This window comes from Lolium rigidum, chromosome 7 (genome assembly GCF_022539505.1).
Source record: "Lolium rigidum isolate FL_2022 chromosome 7, APGP_CSIRO_Lrig_0.1, whole genome shotgun sequence".
In the NCBI taxonomy this organism is placed as follows: domain Eukaryota; kingdom Viridiplantae; phylum Streptophyta; class Magnoliopsida; order Poales; family Poaceae; genus Lolium; species Lolium rigidum.
In genome coordinates, this window is record NC_061514.1 from 143,196,909 (window position 1) to 143,210,324 (window position 13,416).

The 13,416-nt window shown below is 52.9% G+C and overlaps 2 protein-coding genes across 2 annotated transcripts in view; both read left to right on the plus strand.

The window, feature by feature from the left end:
- LOC124672104 (maturase K) overlaps nt 1–9,140 on the plus strand; it is an 11,730-nt gene extending 2,590 nt beyond the window's left edge. Inside the window, exon 2 of the mRNA XM_047208390.1 lies at nt 9,062–9,140. Coding sequence (XP_047064346.1) covers nt 9,062–9,140 — 79 coding nt within the window. The remainder of the gene's footprint in view (nt 1–9,061) is intronic.
- Nucleotides 9,141–9,273: 133 nt separating this feature from the next.
- On the plus strand, nt 9,274–13,213 carry LOC124676349 (beta-fructofuranosidase, insoluble isoenzyme 2-like). The gene is made up of 7 exons (XM_047212428.1): nt 9,274–9,496; nt 9,960–9,968; nt 10,357–11,219; nt 11,307–11,468; nt 12,052–12,308; nt 12,592–12,682; nt 12,774–13,213. Exons 1-7 carry the CDS (start codon nt 9,301–9,303, stop codon nt 12,960–12,962), a joined length of 1,767 nt encoding a protein of 588 aa, XP_047068384.1. The 5' UTR covers nt 9,274–9,300; the 3' UTR covers nt 12,963–13,213.
- Nucleotides 13,214–13,416: the final 203 nt, after the last annotated feature.

A 13,416-nucleotide genomic window follows, 5' to 3' on the forward strand; every position in this document is an offset into this window, starting at 1 on the left:
AATTAGAAAGTCCCCTGGACTATAAATATGTATCTAGGGTTTATGGAATAAACAACAACCAACGTTCAACACAAACAAATCTCGGCGCATCGCCAACTCCTTCGTCTCGAGGGTTTCTCCGGTAGCACCATGCTGCCTAGATCGCATCTTGCGATCTAGGCAACACTAAGCCTACCTATGTTGTTCATGCGTTGCTCGTCTTGAAGCCTTTTTGATGGCGAGCAACGTAGTTATCTTAGATGTGTTAGGGTTAGCATTGTTCTTCGTATCATATGCTGTCGTAGTGCAACCCTTATACATCTAGCCGCCCTTACACCTATCTTAGGTGTAGGGGCGGCACCCCGCTTGATCGTCGTTTAGTAGATCCGATCCGTTACGGTTGCTCCTTGTTCTTCAAGGATTAGTTTAATATCCGCAATAGTTAGGCCTTACAAAGGGTTGGAGGATCTAGCGGCGTGTAGGGTGGAGTTTGCTAGCCCTAAACAGGATGTTCCGGGGATCAACCTCGTGTTGGTTTTTAGGCCCTGTCTAGGATCGGCTTACGATCACCGTACGCGAGCGCGAGGCCCAATCGTGAGTAGGATGATCCGATTATGCGGTGAAAACCCTAAATCGTCGTAGATCGCATTAGCTTTATCTTGATCAAGCGAGGACCACCATATATTCGTGCACCTCGTACGAATCATGGGTGGATCGGCTCTTTGAGCCGATTCACGGGACAACCTGAGAGCCGATCGAGGCTCGTATTTAACGTTTACGTGTATGCCATGCGAGGAAACTAAGCGAGGCATCATCCAACACCTTCACGACCGGGTATAGGTCAGGTGGCACGCCCTTGCGACAGGCATCGGACGTGTGACCGGAAGGCTTTGCGGGCCGTCGCTGCGAGGGACCGGGGCCAGCCCGCAGCCCTAGTTGTTCCCGGCTCTACGGTGTTGCCGGTCGCTGCCCGCCGGTGGGTTTCGACCGCAACACATTCCGGCACGCCCGGTGGGACACCCTTCGACATCCACCGCATCGCCATCTACATCCGAGATGGCGGAAAGCACTCCGGTCAAGTACGAGGATCCGGCCGACGAGCTCAAGAAGAAGCATGACGAGATCAAGGCGGTCCTCGAAGCCGAACTCATCGGATCTTTCCACAGAACCCGCTCCCCTGGCGTCAGGTGGAAGGGGTTCTCACCGAAGGCGCACTCGATGGAGTGGACCTGTCCGCCCCGTCGGAAGAACGCACCGGGTCGGCTGCGTCGGGAGATCAACTACATGGTGGCTCATTCGCTGCACCGCCACTCGAGAGCCTGGTGAACACTTTGGAGCGTGTCGCTGCCGTGCGTGATCCAGGAAATCATGAGCCATCGGTATTCTCCGTCGGGACCAGCTGCGGGGACTTACAAAGGAGAGATGCCACTCCGGTCCCATCCACCGCTGCCGTTCGCATGGGCGGCACCGGAAGTGCCGAACTCATCGGCATACGTCGTCTACAAGATTGGTGGTGATCCTAGTGACTACCAATTCCTACCCGAGGCGCCCAAGGAGATCCCGCACGGATACACGTGCGCATACGTGCCGACTGCGGTACATCGGGCACTCTCGAACCGAGCTGCAACGGCGGGGGCCTGCGGAACAGCAGGGAGGAACGTCGGGAGCGGATCTTGAGAAGCAAACGTGGTTAGCTAAGTACGCCACTCCGACAAACCTCCGAGCCCAGCTCCTGCAGCTTGGCTCGAAGCCGGAAAAGCAAGCATGGTTGGCTAAGTATGCCACCCCGGCGAATCTTCGGGGTTCGACACCTTCAGCCATCACCGCGGATCAGATTTGTACAATTCTGAAAGATCGGTTCGGCATGATGCCGAAAAGGAAGACGTTCGGCTACACCAAGCCGTACCCCAACGAGTACGAATTGATCCCGCTACCACCCAAATATCGGCTCCCGGACTTCACAAAGTTTAGTGGATCAGATGGTTCCAGCTCCATCGAGCATGTGAGCCGATATTTGGCACAGCTGGGCACGATCTCAGCATCAGATGAGCTGCGTGTGTGGTTCTTCGCACAGTCCCTCACAGGATCGGCTTTCGGGTGGTACACATCGCTGCCACCGAACTCAATCCGGACTTGGAAGCAGTTGGAAGAGCGGTTCCATGAGCGAGTATCACTCGGAGGCTTCCGAGGCTGGCATTGCCGATCTAGCACAAGTACGACGGAAGCGCGGGGAAACGAGTGTCGGAATACATCCAGCGCTTCGGGACCATTAGGAACCGATGCTATTCGGTTCACGTAAGTGAAAAAGAAGCGATCGAGTTGGCGGTGGTGGGTCTCTCATCATCGATCAAGGACGTGGCCTCCCAAGCGAGACTACCCTTCATTGGCGCACATGGTGCGGAAGGCTGTCGGCATATGAACAGCGCCACCCGGATGTTACCGAGGACAAATTCAAGCGTGCGGTGGCCCTGGTTGACGCGGACGAGGATGAAGGTGCTGCGGGAGATCGAGAGGTAGCGGTGGCTGAATGGACTCGAGCGGCGAGGCCCCGTGTCCTGCAAATGGGTGAAGCCACAAGGCCCTCCAAAAGGGTTCGACTTCGACGTGACCAAAACTGAGCAGATTTTCGATCTCTTACTCACGGAGAAGCATATAAAGGTACCCGAAGGCCACAAGATTCCTACGGTGCAGGGAGCTGAACGGAAAGCCATACCGCAAGTGGCATAACACGTTCACCCACACCACTAACGACTGCAGGGTGTGGCGTCAGCAGATCCAAATGGCGATAGAAAAAGGACGGCTAATTTTCAACTAGTACGCCATGAAGGTCGACACACACCCCTTCCCCGCCGTTAACATGGTGGAGTATATTTACCATGGAGGGTGCCAGCCAGATTTCTCGTGCAATGTCAACATGGTAGGATTTGGGCACCACTCTGGTAAGGACGGAGATGAGGGCAGGCTTGCTCTCATAGCAAAGACACGAGAGGAAGCCGCTCCACGCGATCGGCTCCGCCACGACGGCAAGCGCTACATCACGAGAGGGAGAAGTGAAGAACATAAGATATCAGCGACCTCTCTCGATCACCTCCTCAACAAGTATGTGAGTCGGTATGACCAACGCCGGCGATACAACGACGATGATGAAAAAGATCGTACGGCTAGGGACGACGGGAGACGTCGTCGGCACGATCACGATGAGGAGCGATACGAGCGCCACGCCAAGGAAAAGTCGAGGGAGCAAGACGACGAGGATAGGCACTGGGACTGCCCCTTCTTCAGACACTGCTGGGATTCAGGAATGAGCCGATTGCCTACAATCGGTAACTGCCCAGAATGCAAACAGAAGAAGAAGGATGCGGCTAACGTGTCCGTGTTCAAACGTCTAGGGCCTCTCCCGCCTCGGAACAAGTATGCTGAGTCTGCTCGGGTGGGAGATCTCGAGGAACTAGAGGACGATGATGAAGAAGACAAGTATCATCGGCCAAGGTGGTGCCCCGATGGGCTCGGCCGTTCCCGAAGTGAAGGGTTCGAGCGTCCGCGTGGGTTGGAGGAAGCTGAAAGGTTATACTTGCACACGTTGAGGAAGGCACGGCCTGATCTGGCCGCCAAAATTCAGCGAACCCTGGACGAAGAAGGTCGGCCACAAAGAAAAGAGTGGCGCCCCAAGCAAAGGAAAGCCGATGATGAGACATCGGCTGGCACAAACATGGTGCTCGTCCTTCCAACGGAGTGTGGTGCTCCAGGATTACACGAGGCACCCAATTTCGACGACTGCGAGCGCATCAACGTGACACAGGATGGGACTAGGATGGTCTTATCCACGGGCCCGACCCTGTAGCGAACGCAGCGTCTATGGACAAACATGGCGATGCCGATCCAGGAGATCGGCCCCAAGGATTTATGGAGGAACATTACAAAACCTTCATTGAGCAATTCAACGTGGAGGCCGATTCCAGCATTCGGCCAAAATTATCCTCACCATCCATTCTGCCTGGGTTCAACATGTGATCCAGCAGGGAATACCTAAAGAGCCGATACCATCAAATCTCTTGAAAGAATCGGCTCGGGGGGCACCTAGGTGGATAAGACACGAGGATATGAAGTAGAAATATCTTGCAAATGCCCAGCAGCCCAAGATATTCTTTGATGATGGGTATGGAAGTATGGGGGCCGATACATAAATCGGCCGCAAAAAATTCAAAATTTTTTAAGCACAGCCGATGCAGCAGACATCGACTTAAGGATAGACTTAAGGATAGAAAGCCGATGCATGGCCATCGACTCAAGAGGTATAACTGTTATAAGTAGAGGGTCAATGGAAGAACTCCTCAATGGAGTGGTTTAACCTCTGGATGACCAATGCCAAGAGCAGCATGGACGGGCAGATCAGGTTAAGGATGGGTTGCATCAGATCCGCCAAGGGAAAGGACCCGATCTGACCTGCAAGGCGCGAGAAGTAGACTGAAGAAGCTCGGGGGGCAGCTCGCCCTGAAAAATCCTTGCTCTGAGAGCCGATTTTGTTGGAGTCGGCTGGTTCTGCATTGTAACTTGGAAGCCAATGGTGACACCATTTGGCTGATTCATTCTTGTTCTCGTCTTGGATGGGGCTTGGGGGACAACTCGCCCAAAAGGTTCTTGACTCTGGGGAGCCGATTTGGTTAGAGTCGGTTGGCTGCAGCATCGCAAGCCGTTCGAGAAGTGGTGCTTGTTGTTCCCGGAGATATCGGTTTTAGCATCCAAGCCGATTCCGCAACGGTTCCGGGCGCCCGCTCAAGACCAAATCACCGGCCTCGCTGCGATTAGGCTGTGCCAAGTGCTATCGTCATCGGCGGAGGCGGCTAACTTGGAGAGATGACCGGATTGGCTCTGTCTCACGGATTATCGTGAGAAGCTAGTGCGTTGCCACCGGACATTGAGCATTGGTTAGGCTAACGATCGACAAAGTCGGATGAGGAAAAGACGGCTAAATCGGCATAAAGGACATCGGCAAAATCAAAGGAAGTTTTTTCATTGATAATAAGATTTCTTACAAAGAGGGGCCGATTGTTCGACAAAAGGGACAGATTACTACAGACTAATCCTATGCTAGTAGATCCCTACTCTAAGGGCTGTTGCTTGTCTTCGCCGTCGCCGAGGTAGCCATCGTCATTGCTTCGCTGTCGGCGAGTTCCTCGTTGCTTGCTACGTAACCTTCGGCGGAGGCTTCTTCCTCGTCATCGTCATCATCCTCATCGACCAAGCCCGGCCACGGATGCGCTTTGGCGGCGGTTCGTCGGAGGAGGTGTCGTCCTCTCGTTCCTTCTTCATGTCAGAGGAGATGTCTTCGTCTTCGTCATCCTGTTCTTCTTTGGTGATGGAGGTGAATTTACCCCGGAAGGGAGGGTCGTCGTCGTCGCTCTCCGCCTCCAGTGCTCCGTCGATCAGGAATCGGAGGTCATCCTCCCCGTCAGTTAGGGGCACGGCCCCGTCTGACCAGACGAGGTCCTCGCCCTCTGGCACGAAATCGAAGTCCCACTCCCGCTTGTCCCAATGCTTGGGAGCGCGCCGGTTGTACGCCTCCATCTGGTTGTGCTCTGGAATCGACTCGCTTGAGGAGAAGGATTGGAGGGAAACGAAAGAGGAGGAAGAGGACGACATGGCTATGAAAGGAGAGGGTTTTTTGGCTGACGGCTAGTCTGGAGCAGAAGGATGAAGTGGCGAACCGTTCGGCACAGATAAATAAAGTGGGTGTAGTGGGGATTTAATGCCGTGACGGTTCTCGAGGACGTGATGCCGAAATTGTCAATTCGTACAGAGAAGCCCAGGAGGCGAGGCGTAATGATGGAAGATTTTGCGGCAGTTCTGCTCTGCCACGACATGACCCGACAGAGGAAAAGCGTAATGATTTTGGAAATGACATTTCCAAAACCAGGGGGGCATGTGTTATCACCAGAATTTGACCGAGTCAGAGGTGGGCCGCGATCAAGATGGGCTTGAAGAATGTATATAGAAGAAATATGTGAATCGGCCTTACATGCAAAGTTTGGGCTAGTTTGCCCGTGTATCTGTACCATATTAGATTACGTGTCAGTTAGGAGTTAGAGTTTTACCCGTGCACGGTTAGGTGCACGCTTGAATTAGAAAGTCCCCTGGACTATAAATATGTATCTAGGGTTTATGGAATAAACAACAACCAACGTTCAACACAAACAAATCTCGGCGCATCGCCAACTCCTTCGTCTCGAGGGTTTCTCCGGTAAGCACCATGCTTGCCTAGATCGCATATTGCGATCTAGGCGAGCCTAGCCTACCTATGTTGTTCATGCGTTGCTCGTGCTTTGAAGCCTTTTTGATGGCGAGCAACGTAGTTATCTTAGATGTGTTAGAGTTAGCATTGTTCTTCGTATCATATGCTTGTCGTAGTGCAACCCTTATACATCTAGCCGCCCTTACACCTATCTTAGGTGTAGGGGCGGCACCCGCTTGATCGTCGTTTAGTAGATCCGATCCGTTACGGTTGCTCCTTGTTCTTCAAGGATTAGTTTAATATCCGCAATAGTTAGGCCTTACAAAGGGTTGGAGGATCCGGCGGCGTGTAGGGTGGAGTTTGCTAGCCCTAGACGAGGATGTTCGGGGATCAACCTCGTGTTGGTTTTTAGGCCCTGTCTAGGATCGGCTTACGATCACCGTACGCGGCGCGAGGCCCAATCGTGAGTAGGATGATCCGATTATGCGGTGAAAACCCTAAATCGTCGTAGATCGCATTAGCTTTATCTTGATCAAGCGGGACCACCATATATTCGTGCACCTCGTACGAATCATGGGTGAATCGGCTCTTTGAGCCGATTCACGAGACAACCCGAGAGCCGATCGAGGCTCGTATTTAACGTTTACGTGTATGCCATGCAGGAAACTAAGCGAGGCATCATCCAACACCTTCCCGACCAGGTATAGGTCAGGTGGCACGCCCTTGCGACAGCATCGGACGTGTGACCAGAAGGCTTTGCGGGCCGTCGCTCTGAGGGACTGGGGCCAGCCGCAGCCCTAGTTGTTCCCGGCTCTACGGTGTTGCTAGTCGCTGCCCGCCGGTGGGTTTCTGACCGCAACAGCTACACCATGGAAGACGCTGGTGTGGGAGAAGCATCCACAAATAGAGGATGCTCGACCGGCGGCCGGCGCCAATTTGAGAGCCGTAGGTGGAGATGCTCTAATCAGCAATCCTCCGTGGATTGTTGCTGGATCTTACCGGGAGGGAGAGGGACCGACCGCCGGCCGGCCGGCTACATGTCCGTCCGCTCGTGACGAGCCTCTGTGACCCACCGCCGACGCCATGACAGCGAATGAGTTGCCAACTTGGTACTGCTGCGTAGGTAGCCTACTGTGCAACTTGCGCGTCTGTATGCACGCGCAGGGGTAATCAAGGTGAAACCTGTAGCTGGAGCGCGCGCAGCTGTGCTAGTGGTGCTGGTGCAGATCGCAGCCTATTGTCATCGTGGAGTATCTATCTCACGGATTGTCATGGTGGAAAAATGAATCAGAGCAGCGTCGTCTCCCAATCTCGGAATTGGACATCATGCATGCTACTCCATCCATTTACTATTATCATACCAGATTCGTTTATTTTGGTACCTATCCAGTGGACAATGAAATATGTAAAAACATCTTATATGCCTGCTCCGGAGCGACCACACCGGAGCGTCCGCCGCGCGTCGCCTCCGTGTCCACCCATGAACCCTCTCCCCTCCCTTTGCTGACGGTGATGTTGCCGGGCAAATGCTATGCGATGGCGGATCTCCTCTGTCGCCGACCGGGCGTGGGCGGCGGCGACATGAAATTCTGCCCTTCCCGATGGTGAGGAGGGGTCTTGACATCCAACATGTTATTGTGATGGCCGCAGACAGCGGCGGTGGTGTGGACGTCAGGTCCCATCTGAGCCTAGATGGACCGGGCAGGACACAGTTTCTCCGCAGTTGCTCCCGTGTCAGCTCTGTCGGCGGCGCGTCGTGGGGTAGCAACTCCATGCAATTCAGTGATTGTCTCCCTCTCCGGTGGAGGCGGTGGGCTAGACCCGTTGTGTTGATCTTGTGATCCCACATCTTGTTCTAGCAGCGAGTTGAGGAGGCGCCGCTGCCGGTGAAAACAAGTTCCGACTTCATTTATGGCAGGCTATGGTACAGTCGTTCAGCCGTTACGTTGACGAAGGCATAGTCATGGTAGCTATTGTCCACTCAGTAGTTCAACCCTGGGGAAAACCCTAGATCTAGTTTCCCATTGTCGTGGCGCGACACAGCCTCGCGATGGCCACATGATGATGGATGAGCTTAGGGTGCTGTCTGGTGGGGTCGACGACATGCCTAGCAAGGTCAATGACTTGATCCCTCGGCGGAAGATGGCAACGACGACTTCTTGAGGTGCAATGGTGCGTGTTGAGGGTCTGCTAGACCGATTTGTGTTCCTGGCTCGCCTTTGGGCAGTTTTAGATGATGTGCGAGTTGAAATATCAAAGCGCACGGTCCTAACATGCACATCCCTCTTTATCAAGGTTGAAGGTGTTGTGATCGTTGCCGCAAGTAAGGTGACTTCGGTTTGATTACTGTATTGTTTTCCGAGGCTCTGTTAAATAATATAAATAAATAAAATTATGTGCATCATTTTGTTGCAGATGTGGGCCAGTTACAACCGCCATTTAAAAAAAGTGAACGGAGAAATTGCCGATGATCTGGAATGTGGATTTCCTTATTGTACCAGGCTTTGTCTCAGGAATGACACATGCATGCGCTAGTGCAAGCAATACCCCAGCTGACCACGTTCCCCACGAACGGGATCGATCGTGGTCAACTAACACCAAGGTTACATCATTATATTTCTCAAGAGCAACCAATTAAGCAAGCAACTTGTACTTGTTCACTCCTGCAACAGCGAGGAAAAATATTAAGCTAAGCTGCCAGCCAGCACGAGACGGCCATGTGGCGCTTCGACGTTTTCACCAGGATATCACACCTGATCAAAGCCAGATTTCTCTGCATCAGAGAAGCTACCTGATAAAGTCCTGCATAAACAATAGAAAATAGCCCGGGAATTCCTGATATTTCCCTATCAGACGATCTGAACTGTCTGATTCTGATCTGATTCTCTCCTGCGAAAATTCTCTCTTCATTTCAGAATTCAAGAAAGAGTGACAGTTTGTCTCCCTCTGCGAACTTTAAACTTTCAGCGGACAGCTTGCCCCTCGCACGCCCAGTGGCTTAGCTACGGCCTCGCAGTATAAATAGGACCCCTCGCTCCTCTGCTTCTGCACATCCATCCCACCGGACCTTGCGCCCAAGTAGTCTGACAGCAATGGTGGTTCGTCTCGGGAGAGTAGCTTGGGCGTGCCCGGCGGTTCTGCTGCTGCTCTTGCAGCTCGCCGGAGCGTCCCATGTCGTCTACGAGACCAGCCTCCTCGAGACCGAGGCGGCGGCGGCCACCGTGCCAGCCTCCATTTTCGAGCTGAGCACCGGGTACCACTTCCGGCCTCAGAAGAACTGGATCAACGGTATACTTATCTGTCAATCTGTCAACCAACGCCCATCTCTATACTGTAGTATCTTCTTCGAACTAGCTAGCATGTATGCTAGAGTGAATTAAACTTATAGGTTGGGCAGACACCCTTATATATATGATGACTAACAGAACGAGCAGTGTGCGTTCTGCTCTTTGAGCTACCTCACAAAGCATGCATGACATGTATAAAGATCAATCTGTGCTTCGGACAATCTCACAAAGCATGCATGACATGAATTACCTAGTACAGCAAGCACATGCTTTAAGGTTTCGGGGCTCTTCCTGTGCCCAGTAACAGTCTATCTTTGATTAACTAGGTCGTTTTCATACTCTAATACAGTATAGATTGGTTTGATGACGATGCTTTTTTTCCAATGGTTTCATTGGGTTCTAACTTGTGACTTTTCTTATCCTTTAATTTGGTGGGACGCTACGCTCTCCGTCTGCCACGACAGATCCCAACGGTACGTCGTCCTTCTTCCTCGCTCGTTTTAATACCCTGTCACGCATCTCTGTCGCGTGATGAATCATGGGATTTGATGCTATCTGCTAGCTACAATCCCTGTGTGCTGCAACTTGCAAACCCCATTGAATAGTAGCGCCTTTCCGACAAGATTAAACAATACAGAAAACTTGCATGCATACATGCAGATTGGCTCGATCTGGCATGCACACTTGGACTCACATACATGCAGACTTACTAGCATCAGACATAAACGTTCGTTTTATGAATGAAATTTAGAAATTGCTGGCCATGAACTTTATGAAGATCATCATCATCTAACAAGAACTTTCCTGAGAATGTGGGTTGCAGTTTTGATCTGATGAAATGAACATTTGGTGCATATGCAGCGCCGCTGTACTACAAGGGTTGGTACCATCTGTTCTTCCAGTACAACCCCAAGGGCGCGGTGTGGGGCAACATCGTGTGGGCGCACTCGGTGTCGCGCGACCTCATCAACTGGGTGGCCCTGGAGACGGCCCTGGCGCCGAGCATCGACGCCGACAAGTACGGCTGCTGGTCGGGGTCGGCGACCATCATGCCCGACGGCACGCCGGTGATCATGTACACGGGCGTCAGCCGGCCGGACGTCAACTACGAGGTCCAGAACGTCGCCTTCCCCAAGAACAGCTCGGACCCTCTCCTCCGGGAGTGGGTGAAGCCGGCGCACAACCCGGTGATCGTCCCGGAGGGCGGCATCAACGCGACGCAGTTCCGGGACCCGACCACGGCCTGGTACGCGGACGGGCACTGGCGGATCCTGGTGGGCGCCCTCTCCGGCGCGTCCCGCGGCGTGGCGTACGTGTACCGGAGCCGCGACTTCCGGCGGTGGACGCGGGTGCGGAAGCCGCTGCACTCGGCGCCGACGGGGATGTGGGAGTGCCCGGACTTCTACCCGGTGACCGTGGACGGCAAGGAGAGCGGGGTGGACACGTCCGTGGTGTCCAGCTCGAGGGTGAAGCACGTGCTCAAGAACAGCCTCGACCTCCGCCGCTACGACTACTACACCGTCGGGACCTACGACCGGCTGAAGGAGAGGTACGTGCCGGACAACCCCGCCGGCGACAAGCACCACCTGAGGTACGACTACGGCAACTTCTACGCGTCCAAGACGTTCTACGACCCGTCCAAGCGCCGCCGCATCCTGTGGGGATGGGCCAACGAGTCCGACACCGCCGTCGACGACGTCGCCAAGGGCTGGGCCGGAATCCAGGTGCGTGCGTAGCTAATCTCGATCACACGAACGTGCATCTTTTCACGATGATCGATCTCAGCTAACTAACTTGCGCGATGTTTCCAGGCGATTCCTCGGAAGGTTTGGCTGGACCCAAGCGGGAGGCAGCTGATGCAGTGGCCGGTGGAGGAGGTGGAGGCGCTCAGGGGGAAGAAGCCCGTCAGCCTCAAGGACCGGGTGGTGAAGCGGGGAGAACACGTCGAGGTCACCGGGCTACAAACCGCACAGGTCAGTCAGTGTGCTTACCACATACTACTCCTACAGTTTCATTTCCTTTTTAAGTTAGTTCATAGCAATCAAGGTGACATATTCTAAGACCAAAAAGCAAATTTAAAAACAACTATCCTGCAGAACTGCTCAACCGATCTCTGAATGGCAGATCGGCCAGTTGTATGTGTTATCCTGGACCGCCAATCTTATCTGTCGCAGTTCTGAATTAAGTTGTGTCCACTGTGCAGTGTCCACTGACTGATCTCTAGCAAGCACTTTCATCTGCGTGTTATACTTGTACTGCGTCGCTGTCTGCTGTGCTCTTTTCGATCTACTCCGTAGGTTCCACAACATCTGTCCTGCACTTTCATCTCAGTTAGGAATACTTGTCATTGGTTCGTCCATTAGTAACTTATAAAAAAAAAGACTCCTCGTCACAAGCACATTGGCGTTGTATGTATCCCTCCGAATGTATTGATGCGACCTAATTATATCGGCTAATCCAAATTATTTGACCATCATAATTTCCCCTTTAAACTGTAAGTGTGGTGACGAGTTCATGATCAGTTAACCAACTAACCTGTGTTGGTTGGTTCGTCAGGCTGACGTTGAGGTGAGCTTCGAGGTGCCGAGCCTGGAGGGGGCGGAGGCGCTGGACCCGGCGCTGGCCAACGACGCCCAGAAGCTTTGCGGCGTGAAGGGCGCCGACGTGGAGGGCGGCGTGGGGCCCTTCGGTCTGTGGGTGCTGGCGTCGTCCAAGCTGGAGGAGAGGACCGCCGTCTTCTTCAGGGTGTTCAAGGCCGCGGGCAACGTTAACAGCACCAAGCCCCTCGTGCTCATGTGCTCCGACCCAACCAAGTGAGCGCCTCACTCGACTAGCTAATGGCATCTCATCGTTCTGATTAATTGTCCCTTAATTAAGTAGTAGCTCAATCATGTGACACAGCAACTAAGATGCACGCAGTAGCTAGTGCTGCTGATTTGTTTAGGCTCCAGCTAGCAAAGGACATCGCACTCGCGCGCGGTTTCTAAAGCACGCGTGGCAGCAATGCATGCGATGAAATTTTCCTGTGTTTCTTCACTTGTCAGAGAATTGCCACTGACGTTGGTCTTCTTAATTACTTTGTCACCCTTGCTGCAGGGCATCTCTGAATAAGAACCTGTACCACCCGACCTTCGCGGGGTTCGTTGATATTGACATGGCAAAGGGCAAGATTTCTCTCAGGAGCCTGGTATGCCACCATTAGACTATTCTTCAGCTCGAATTATACACAAGTTCACATATCATTACTGAATTCATTCGCACATTTTCTCTCTGTGTAGATTGATCGATCCGTCGTGGAGAGCTTTGGGGCCGGAGGCAGGACGTGCATCCTCTCCCGGGTCTACCCGTCGCTCGCCATTGGCAGGAATGCCCACCTTCACGTCTTCAACAACGGCAAGGTGGACATCAAGGTGTCGCGGCTCACGGCGTGGGAAATGAAGAAGCCGGCGCTCATGAACGGTGCCTAGATTTAGATTCAGGCAGGAGCACCATATGCATGATTCCTACATATGTGCTTGAATTTGGCTCAGGCATGCGTCTGGGGCGTTATTCTGATGTTAATTTGACCTCTGGTGAAACATGCTAGTTTTACAAGGGTGCGTACGTAGCTAGCTAGGTTTGCACGCTGTGTAAGTGAAGGGGGTCATTTTGTATGCCCCCGGGAATAATAAAGATCCATGCATAGCCTGAGGTGGGCATCGGTGGAAAGTTATTTTTCTGAAACGGGGGCAAAATATTTGCTCCAATCTACTACTCCTGGCATGGATTAAAATAAGGAGCAACTAAGTAGAAGTTTTACAAGAAAGTTAATATTTTGATTATTACAATAGTTACTCTCCTCGCATCTTTCGCTCAAACGCCCGCTGAAACCCAAAGCCGAGCCTCTTTCCTAGTCTTATAAAAAACTAATCATGAGGGATT

Excerpts from the sequence above, each read along its gene's own strand:
- LOC124676349 (XM_047212428.1), top strand. The coding sequence starts at position 9,301 with ATGGTGGTTCGTCTCGGGAGAGTAGCTTGGGCGTGCCCGGCGGTTCTG. Across the intron at positions 11,469-12,051 it reads CCGGGCTACAAACCGCACAG|GCTGACGTTGAGGTGAGCTT; the intron begins GTCAGTCAGTGT and ends TTGGTTCGTCAG. Across the intron at positions 12,309-12,591 it reads ATGTGCTCCGACCCAACCAA|GGCATCTCTGAATAAGAACC; the intron begins GTGAGCGCCTCA and ends CCCTTGCTGCAG.